The sequence below is a fragment of the Eriocheir sinensis genome, chromosome 25 (assembly GCF_024679095.1).
Source record: "Eriocheir sinensis breed Jianghai 21 chromosome 25, ASM2467909v1, whole genome shotgun sequence".
NCBI lineage: Eukaryota > Metazoa > Arthropoda > Malacostraca > Decapoda > Varunidae > Eriocheir > Eriocheir sinensis.
Window position 1 is genome coordinate 17780829 of NC_066533.1, and position 11040 is coordinate 17791868.

An 11040-nucleotide genomic window follows, 5' to 3' on the forward strand; every position below is an offset into this window, starting at 1 on the left:
ACACACACACACACACACACACACACACACACCTCCGTCTAATCAATCTCAGGTATATTGAAGGTTTCTCTCTCATTCAAGGCTTATGGAGATTGGAGAGCTTCTTATTTTCCCTTCAATACAACCCTTCACTCCCTTCATATCCCTTCCCAATTACCTCCTCCTCCTCCTCCTCCTCCTCCTCCTCCTCCTCCTCCTCCTTATTGATTTGTTTTTTCCTTACTATTTTTTCCCGTTTTCCTTTCCCCTTCCTACATCTTACTTTCCCCTTTCCATTCGTATATTAGTCTTTCCATTCATCAAACCTCCTTTTCCTTAACGAATAACTGTCCTTTTCCTTCCTTTCCTCATTCTTTTTCTTTCCTCATTCAAGCATATATGATTTTTCTGAGTCAAGACGTATGGTAACTTTTTGCGATTTTGTTAGGCTAGGGTTTAGGGTATCCTCAGACACATGATAGCCACCACCTTATGGTATACATCAACAAAGAATGACCTCACTTTGTTGTATAGAAAGTCTTATTGGTAAGGAAGCATATATGAATTTTCTGAGTCAAGACCTCTAGTGACAGTTTCGGGTTTTGTTAGGTTAGGTTAGGTTAAGTTTAGGGTATCTTCAAGCACATGATAGCCAGCACCTTACGATATAAATCAACAACGAATGACCTCACTTTGTTGTACAGAAAGTCTCACTAGTAAGGAAGAACATATGAATTTTCTGAGTCAAGACCTCTAGTGACAGTTTCGGGTTTTGTTAGGTTAGGTAAGGTTAAGTTTAGGGTATCTTCAAGCACATGATAGCCAGCACCTTACGATATAAATCAACAACGAATGACCTCACTTTGTTGTACAGAAAGTCTCACTAGTAAGGAAGCACATATGAATTTTCTGAGTCAAGACCTCTTGTGACAGTTTCGGGTTTTGTTAGGTTAGGTAAGGTTAAGTTTAGGGAATCTTCAACCACATGACAGCCAGCACCTTACGATATAAATCAACAACGAATGACCTCACTTTGTTGTACAGAAAGTCTCACTAGTAAGGAAGCACATATGAATTTTCTGAGTCAAGACCCTTAGCCACACTTCTAAGTCTTTCCCTCACCTTTTCCCACCTATATTACTTTCCCATCATCACACCTGTTTTTACCTGGAATTACCTGTCCTTACCTCCTCCTTCTTACCTTCATCCCCATAATAATCTTCTTACTACACTTTCTTTCGGTCTTTTTTTTCTCATTTCCTCTCATTTCTATTTATTCCTAGACTTTCCTTTCATTTCACCTGCTTTTCCTCAACCATTACCTGTCCTTCCCTCATTCATTCCCTTCATACCTTACCATATTTCCCTTCCTCCCTTCTATAATCACCCCTCACCTTTCCCCTCGATCTTTCCCCTACACCTTATCTCCTCGTCTCACATTTACCCCCATCCTCATCCCTTTGTCCTCCTTTCCGACAATCCCTCCTAAGCCTTCCCAGGATGAGGGCGGCACCGAAGACTTGGAGGTGCTGTAGGAGCGACCATCAGGGTGTGAAAAGACCTACCAAGGCGGATCAGGCCCTCTAGCGTGGAAATCTTGTAACTTTCTCCACGAAGCTCAGGTAATTAGCGTCTCACCTGGTATCCCTTCTTCATCTTTTTCCTCTTTCCTCGCCTTTTTCCTTCCTTCTTCCTTTCCTCCTTTCGTCATGTTTCTTGGGGGTCTATTTCTTCGTCTTTTCGTTCTTTCTTTTTGTTTTATTTTCTCTCTTTTCCTCGTCTTCTCCCACGATCCCTTCCTCCCTTCCCTCCCTCCTTCCTTCCGTCATGTTTCTCGTGGATGTCTTTCTTTCTTTCTTCTGTTTCTTCTTCTTCTTCTTTTGGGTTCTTTTTTTCATTGTCTTCTTTATTTTCCGTCTTCGTTGCGTGTTTTGGTTTTCTTCTTTATTCTTTTCTTCTATTTTTGTATTCGTGGTCTTCTTTTGTCTTTCTTATTTCTCTTCTTCTTTTCTGCCTCAGCTTCCTTGGGATATTATTGCGAGTGAAGGAAATGAACGAGGCGGAGGAAGAGGAGGAGAAGGAAGGAGAAGAACAAGACGCACAAGAGGAAAGATATTAGAAAATAAGCAAAGGAGGAGGAGGAGGAGCAGGAGGAGGAGCAGGAGGAAGAGTTTGGAGAAGGAGAAGGACAAGACGCACAAGAGGAAAGATATGAGAAAATAAAAAAAAGGGAGGAGGAGGAGGAGGAGGAGGAGGAGGAGCGAATGAAAGGCAAGAAAGTGCACGCAAGGACGAAGAGGAGGTGCAAAAAAAGACAAAAAAAAAAAAAAAAGAAGAGGAGGGAACGAACGAACGAAGGAAGGAAGGAAGATGAGGAAAGAGAAAGTGACTAAGACGATTTACCTCTTAGCTCTCACGCCGCTCTCAAGGTCACGGTCAAGTAGAAAGTGTCAAGTTCGAAGCAATTAGTGAACTTATAAATACCTGAGAGTCCTATACCCTAGATGTCTGTGTGCGTGTATATGCGTGTGCGTGTGTGTGTGTGTGTGTGTGTGTGTGTGTGTGTGTGTGTGTGTGTGTGAGTGTTTGGGTGTGTTTCGGGGGTAATTCCCTTCTCAGACACAATAATCCTGTCTCGGTCTTTTGTTGAGGAAGCCATTCAGTCGATAGAGCGAGGAAGAAAAAATAACCCAGCCAGTTCCTTTCAAAATATAACGTCAGCGAAACTGGACATATTAGGAGGAGGAGGAGGAGGAGGAGGAGGAGGAGGAATGGGAGAAAAAGGAGAAGGAAAAGATAAGAAACAGGAGGAGAAAAAGGATTAATGAAGGAGGAGGAGGAGGAGAAGGAGGAGGATAATACTAAAAGAAACAGAAGCAAATGAAGGAAAATAAAAGGGGAGGAGAAGCAGAATATAAGAAGCAGAAATAGAGGAAGGACAAATAAAATAAAATAAAAATAAAAATAAAATCACAAACACTCAAATTAAAAAGAAAAATAGATGATAATATAAAAAAAGAAACCAAATGAAGAAACCAGAAGAAAAACATGAATGAAAACAAGAATCAAAAGAAGAAGGAGAATAAAGGTGTGAGAAAGAGAACAAAAAAGAGAAAAGGGAGAAATAAAAAAGAAGCAAGAGAGAGAGAGAGAGAGAGAGAGAGAGAGAGAGAGAGAGAGAGAGAGAGAGAGAGAGAGAGAGAGAGAGAGAGAGAGAGAGAGAGAGAGAGAGAGAGAGAGAGAGAGAGAGAGAGAGAGAGAGAGAGAGAGAGAGAGAGAGAGAGAGAGAGAGAGAGAGAGAGAGAGAGAGAGAGAGGAGGGGAGGAAGCATTAGCTGAAGAAGGAGAAGGAAAGACAGAGAGAGAGAGAGAGGAGAGGGAGGAAGCATTACCCGGGGAAGCAGAAGAAGCAAAGAGAAACACGTACCTTTGGGGTGAGGTATTGCATTACAAGCGGTAACACAAGTTTCTTCTGGTCCTCTGCCGTGATGTCTTTGGTGTACCCGGTTTGCTCCCAGTCTGAAGAGGGAAGAGGGACACATGTTAGGGCCAGTCACACGTGTCAGGTAGAGGTATCAGGCAATTACACGTGTTAGGGGAGTCACACGTGTCCATATACAGGTGTGTGGGCAGGTACACCGGTCCAGGTAAGCAAGAATACGCGAAGGATATTATACTCTGAAAGGTTGGACGTCCCATACAACACAACTCTGAGAACCACATATTCGTAATCTCCCTCTGAACTCTATTTAAACACTCTGTCCTTTACTGATTGGGTTAGGTCTTTTAGGAAAATGATAAGGGTTGGCAGTGAGGGATTTTTGGTTCCCTGGGCTTTTATTCACCTATTCACCATCATCTCCCTTTAAAAATCCAATGATCTGTCTGTCCTCTTTTGATGGGGTTAGGTATTCTTGGGAAACGGTGAAGGCTATGGCTGTTGCAATTTTCGTTCCCTGGACTTTTTCGTATCTCAAATCGCAACTCTGGGAAGTACTTATTTGCAACCTCCCTTCAGACTCTATTAAACTGTTTATGCTCTCTTATGCGGATAGGTCTTCTAGGGAAACGCTGTAGGTTGTGGGTGATTCAATTTTGATTCTCTGGGTATTTTTGTATCTCATATCGTAACTCTGGGAACTATTTATTTGCAATCTCCCTTCAGAGTCTATTAAACTGTTTATGCTCTCTTATGCGGTTAGGTCTTCTAGGGAAACGTTATAGGTTGTGGGTGATTCAATTTTGACTCTCTGGGTACTTTTGTATCTTATATCGCAACTCTGGGAAGTATTAATTTGCAATCTCCCTTCAGACTCTATCAAGCTGTTTATGCTCTCTTATGCGGTTAGGTCTTCTAGGGAAACGTTGTAGGTTGTGGGTGATTCAATTTTGACTCACTGGGTATTTTCGTATCTCATATCGCAACTCTGTGACCGACTTATTAATTTTGCAATCTCCCTTCAGACTTTATCGAACCATCTCCTCTTTATTAGGTCTTCTAGGAATACGTGTTGCAATTTTCGTTCCCTGGGGATTTGTGCATCTCATCTCGCAGTTCTGGAAGCCAATTTCTTTGCTGCCTCTCTTCGACATCCATTTATCTATCTAATCTCTGTTAATAGGTTCGGTCTTCTTGGGAAACGCTGGAACCTGAGGGAGATTCAGTTTTGATATGCTGTGAATAGAAATGCTCCCCTCTCTCTCTCTCTCGCTTTCTATTTATCTCTATTTCTTTCTCTCACTTTCTTATCTGCTTCTTTTCCTCTCCCTTCTTTCTCTTTCTGTTAGGTCTTCTCGGAATACGGTAAGGTCGTGGGTGATTCATTTTGGTTTGGTGGGTATTTTCGTATCACGTATCGCAACGCTGACAACTGGTATTTGCTATCTTCTCCTCGGCATCATTTCATCAACTTCTACGAATAGCTTCAGGTCTTGTAAGGAAACGTAATAGGCTGTGTGTGATCGTATTTTGATTCTCTGGGCTATTCTATATCCTGTTTTAGTCCGAGAGCTGCTTCCTTCACTGTAAAAAAGAACACTCCGAAATTGAGATATCTAAACCACGAAAGGGAAGTAAATCTGTGGTACCAATACTTCAAACACGCTGGTCCCAAACAAGATTGTCGATATCGGGGAAAGGGATGTTAAGGTCATGGACACTGAACGCTTTAGGGCCGTGTCTTAACCACTTTTTCTGGCAAGGCTTTCGGAGGAGTTGTGAAGCAAAATCAGGGGAACTAAGGGAGGAAAAGGAGATCAGTAAAGAGGAGGAGGAGGAGGAGGAGGAGGGAAAGGAAATTAGGAAGAGAAGGAGGTTGAAGAAGGTGCAAGGTTAAATAAAAGGTATGTAATAGAAAATAAACTAAATAATAAGGCAATAAAAACTAATACATAAGAGCAATAACCAGTGTGGATGCGGATATTCGTCGAACTCCTTCAGGTAGCGAAGATTCTATACCTTGAAGACGTCGATGGAAAAGGCGCGGGATGCTCCACAGAGGCGGTTCGAAATAGGACAGTTAGCCAAGCGGTGGAACTCCTGAATCGTAATAAAAAGGGAGTTTGACGTCAATACAGCACAAAGGGGTTCCCATGAAGGCGGCTTGGTGACGAAACGTTTGCGTGTTGCGAGAAGGAAACGTTTGAGGGTGAGGAGTGGGAAGCGATGATATGGAAGGGAACGTTTGTGAAGGGTAGAGGAATAGAAGGGCTGCAGAAATTGATAGAAGGACAGCGCAAGAGAAGATGGCGCCACTATAAACACTTGCCTACGCCATGACGGGCTGGGGTCGAACACAATCAAGGCCCCTCAAGCAAGCCTACCGGTGCTATAGACGTAAACGTGAAAAAAAAAGAGAAAAAAAAGGTGAGCATTAATGAGGAAAACAAGCAGTGAAATTGAACTTAAAAATTGAACCCGAAATTGAACTCTCTTTTGGCAACTCTTTACTTTTTATTTTTGTGGGAGCGGCGAGTAGCGGGCTTTTTTTTTTGTACTCTTTTTGTTGCCTTTGAGCCGCGTCCTTTGGTGTAGAAAAAAAAGAATAGCAAAAAATAGAGGGTTGGTAGTGGAAGCGATGATATGCAAGGGAACGTTTGTGGAGGGTGGAGGAAGAGAAGGGCTGCAGAAAATGATAGGACAGCGCAGGTGAGCATTAATGAGGAAAACAAGAAGTGAAGAGAAAAAAAATAGAGGGTTGGTGGTGGAAAACGTTAATATGGAAGGAAACGTTTGTGGAGGGTGGAGGAAGAGAAGGGCTGCTGAAAATGATAGGAGAGCGCAGGTGAGCATTAATGAGGAAAACAAGAAGTGAAGAGAAAAAAATAGAGGGTTGGTAGTGGAGAACGATAGTATGCAAGGGAACGTTTGTGGAGGGTGTGGGAAGAGAAGGGTACGAGGAAACGATAGCGTGGGTCAGCAACGATGAAAAAAAAAATGCAGCGGTAGATGAATAGGAAACAAAACTGGGAGGAGAATAGAGGTGACTAGTGGAAAATGATGATATGCAAGGGAAAGTCTGCGGAAAGGTGAAGGAAGGAGAGGGACCCAGAAAATGATAGCGGAGGTGAGGAATAATGAAAAAAAAACAAAAAACAGCGGTAGGTGAATAGGAAACAAAACTGGGAATAGAATAGAGGTGACTAGTGGAAAATGAGGGAAGGTCTGTGAATAGGTGAAGGAAGAAAAGGGACCCAGAAAATGATAGCGGAGGTGAACAATAAGAACATAAGAACATAAGAACGCAGGAGCCTGCAAGAGGCCGGTAGGCCTGTACGAGGCAGCTCCTTTGACCCTAAGTTCCCGTGTATCTAACCCCACCTAATATCGCTGTCCATGAATTTATCTAGTCTATTTTTGAATGTGACAATTGTATTGGCACTCACCACATGACTGCTAAGCCTATTCCACTCATCCACCACCCTGTTAGTAAACCAATTTTTGCCTATGTCACTGTTGAATCTGAATTTATCCAGTTTAAACCCGTTACTTCGTGTCCTACCCGGTTCTCTTACCAACAAAACCTTATGAATGTCTCCCTTATTAAAGCCCTTCATCCATTTATAAACCTCGATCATGTCTCCACGCACCCTTCGCCTTTCTAGAGAATGCAAGTTTAACTGTTTGAGTCTTTCCTCGTATGGCAAGTTTCTCAACCCCTGAATCATCTTAGTCATCCTCCTCTGCACCGATTCTAACATTTTGATATCCATTCTATAGTAGGGTGACCAGAACTGAACCGCATAGTCATGATGAGGTCTAACTAATGCTAAATTTGGTTTGTGGAAGACTTCGGGGCTTCTGTTGCTTACTCTCCTTGAAATATATCCCAGTACCCTATTTGCTCGATTTCTAGCTTGTATGCATTGTGCGCTTGGACGGAGATCAGAGCTTACTAAGACCCCTAAATCCTCTCGCACCCAGACCTACTTATGAGAGTGTCATTTAAGCAATAGTTATGTGAGGGTTGTCCTACCTACACTCAGAATACTGCACTTCCCTACATTGAACTCCATCTGCCATTTATCCGCCCAGTCATATAATCTGTTGAGTTCACCTTGGAGAATACTAGCGTCTTGATCCGACTCAATTACTCTACCGATCTTGGTATCATCTGCAAATTTACTAACATCACTACTAATTCCTGTGTCTAAGTCATTGATATAAATAATAAACAAAAGCGGACCTAATACCGAACCTTGTGGGACCCCACTCGTAACACATCCCCAGTCAGATCTTTTACCATTGATTTGCACTCTTTGCTTCCTATTGCTAAGCCACGCCTTGACCCAGTTCAAAACTTTACCCTCTACTCCGTGAGCCTGTAATTTAAGCAACAGTCGTTGGTGAGGAACTTTGTCAAACTCAATAATGAAAAAAAAAACAGCGGTAGGTGAATAGGAAACAAAACTGGGAATAGAATAGAGGTGACTAGTGGAAAATGAGGGAAGGTCTGCGGAAAGGTGAAGGAAGAAAAAGGACCCAGAAAATGATAGCGGAGGTGAGCAATAATGAAAAAAAAAACAGCGGTAGGTGAATAGGAAACAAAACTGGGAATAGAATAGAGGTGACAAGAGGAAAGAAAGGGATAAAAAAAAACTTCTTTCTTTCATGATAAAAAAAATTCCCAGCGCCGTGACGTTAATCTCTTTACGAAACTTTCTCTCATCCTATTTATGCGGAAAACGAGATAACGAAGACAACGAAGACAGGATGAAGATGAAGACGACGAAGCTGATGAAGATGAGGATGGAGTGAGGGAAGGAGGAGGAGGATCACGGGAGAGCGCTTGGGTCGGGTCTTGGTCTTGGTCTGGGTCGTAATGAGTCCCCTGTCAGTCTCTCTTTCGGTACAGTAATTTCTTTTTGTCTGTTTTCATCCGACGCCTGAAGAAATAAGAGCCAGGACAGAAGGTAATGAGGGAAAGAAGTAGGCCAAGGAGGAGGAGGAGGAGGAGGAGGAGGAGGAGGCGAAGTCAGGTGAATGCAAGGAGGAAAAGGAGGTCAAAAAGAGAGAAGTAAAAAGAGGAAGAGGAAGAGGGAAGGAGAAGGAAGAGAAGGAGGTTCAAGAAGGTGAATTAAAGAATGAAAATGGTGTTCAAGGAAGGAAGGAAGAGGAGGAAGAAGAGGAGGAAGAAGAGGAAAAGGAAATTAGGAAAAGAAGGAGATTGAAGAAGGTGAATTAGAGAAAGGGACACGAGACCAAAGGAAACGAGGAAAAGGAGGAAGGAAAAAAGAAGAAAGAGGAAAACGAGGAAGAGGAAGAAGAGGAGGAGGAAAAGCAAGAAGGACATGAAAGGAGAGCAAATGGCAAGTGACAGCTGCGAGAGACGGTCAGCAATATTTGGGACCGAGGAAAACGCAGCATCCTGTCTCGCCTCCTTCCTTTAGTTTCCCCTCAAAACAAGACACACTAACAGAAAACGCCGTCCCTTCCTTCTCCCGTTTATTACCTTCACCAAAACGCTCCTATACCTGTACTATGCCTGTTCCCATGACGCTTATGACCCTAAAATCGATGACGAAAGAAAAATAAATAAGAATGAAGGTTAGCTACTGGATTCTACCTGAGGGAAATAGAAGCAATCAAAACTTCTTACCCCAGAGAGAGAGAACGAGAAGGAAGGAGGGACGGGGTGAGAGAGAGAGAGAGAGAGAGAGAGAGAGAGAGAGAGAGAGAGAGAGAGAGAGAGAGAGAGAATATGACCTGACCTTTTAATATACTCCTTTTTTTATTACCCTTAAACTACTTAGTAAGAAATAATAAGATGAAACATTAATAAATTACTATAAATGAAAAAAAATGATATAAAACAAAACAAAAGAGTAATATTAATAACAGAATACAGTAATCGTAAACTAAAATATAAACTAACTAACAATAAATAAAATAAAATAAAGCTAGTAAAATAAAGCTAGTAAAATAATGCTACAAAATAATAAAAAAAGGCGGCCATTTCTCTCCACGATTCTTACCTTCATCTCCCTAAAGAAAAATATATTTAAAAAAACAAAACAAAAAAATGGCCATCTGTCTCCACGATTCTTATCTTCATCCTCCCTTTACCTTTACCTGTATGGACTCACCTGTGCCCTTAGCGATGGCCCCGATGATGCAGGCAGGTATAGCCATGACGATACAGCCGAGTGAACCAGCGAAGGAGAGCACCTGGGCCTGTCTGCTGGTACGGGCTGACAATACGCGCTGGAAGTACACCTGAGGGAGAGAGGGAAGGGAGAAAGGAAGGTTAGAAAGGTGATTTTTTTTTAGAGCAAAGGAGACATCAAGGGCTTAAAAAAAGAAAATGATAATGAAAAAAAAAAGAAAAGAAAAAAAGCCTGCTACTTACTGCCCCTAAAAAAGATTGGAGAGGAGCGGCCGAAAGAGAAGTCAATTTCGGGGGGAGAGGAGAGGATGTTATTAATGTATATGTGTGTGTGTGTGTGTATGTATGTGTGTGTGTGTGGGTGGGGGGTGAGAAAGGTTGATAAAGAGATAAATAGAGAGATAGATACATAGATGGATAGATAGGTAGACAGATAGAAAGATATACTGACAGATAAAGAGAAATTAGAGATATAGAGTCATAAAGAGAGAGAGAGATATTAGGGGGAGTGAATTAGTGTTAAGGAAAGTTGAAATAGAAAATGAGGTGTATGTGTGTGTGGGGGGGGAGGGGGGATCATAGATAGATAAATAGATAGATAGTTGATAGGTAGACAGATAGATAGATGACAGATAGATAGGTAGATAAAAATAGATAAGGAGAGAGTAGAGGGAATAACTGAGTAACTTTCAGTATTACAAATAAAATAAAAGAAGGAAAAATGGAGTTACGAAAAGTTAAAATAGAAACAAAAGGTGTGTGTGTAGCCGAGTAAATAAATAAATAGACAGACAGACAGACAGATAGATAGATAGATAGATAGATAGAGACTAGGGGGACAGCAACTTCCAGATTTCAAAATATAATAGAAAAATATGGTAAAAAAATATTGTCCCGAAAAGTTGAAACACAAAGAAAAATATAGTTACAGAGTTGAGGTGGAAAATATTGTGAAAAGTGCGAGGGAGGAAAAAAAGAGTAAAAAAAAAGAGAAAAAAGCCCTGTACGAAGAGACAATTGGAAAATAAGGAAAACAGGAAAAAAGAGGAAAAGAGAAAAAAAAGGGAGATAGAGAAAAGAAAAACACTGTACGTAGATATAGAAAATTACACACACACACACACACACACACACACACACACACACACACGCACACACACATATACAGCTGTTTAAACTTAAGTAGCAAAAACAGAGAGACAGACGGACAAAGAGGAGAAACAAGGAATGTCACTCACGAATTCACTTTTACAATTCTGTAGACAATAGACAAACGCCATTCTCTCTCTCTCTCTCTCTCTCTCTCTCTCTCTCTCTCTCTCTCTCTCTCTCTCTCTCGCAATATCGTTTTCCCATAAGTAACACCAGGTGCCCTCCCCCTCCCCCCCCTCCCCCCCCCCTCCACCCTCTATCCCCTCCCATTCACATTAAAGCTTCGTCAATCACAGACTTCATCC

The 11040-nt window shown here is 41.8% G+C and overlaps 1 protein-coding gene across 1 annotated transcript in view; it reads right to left on the minus strand.

The window, feature by feature from the left end:
- Positions 1 to 9690, minus strand: part of LOC127003533 (high-affinity choline transporter 1-like) — a 43405-nt gene extending 33715 nt beyond the window's left edge. Inside the window, exons 1-2 of the mRNA XM_050870375.1 lie at positions 9564 to 9690; positions 3406 to 3497 (exon numbers count right to left, since the gene is read on the minus strand). Coding sequence (XP_050726332.1) covers positions 3406 to 3497; positions 9564 to 9609 — 138 coding nt within the window. The 5' untranslated portion in view covers positions 9610 to 9690. The remainder of the gene's footprint in view (positions 1 to 3405; positions 3498 to 9563) is intronic.
- Positions 9691 to 11040: the final 1350 nt, after the last annotated feature.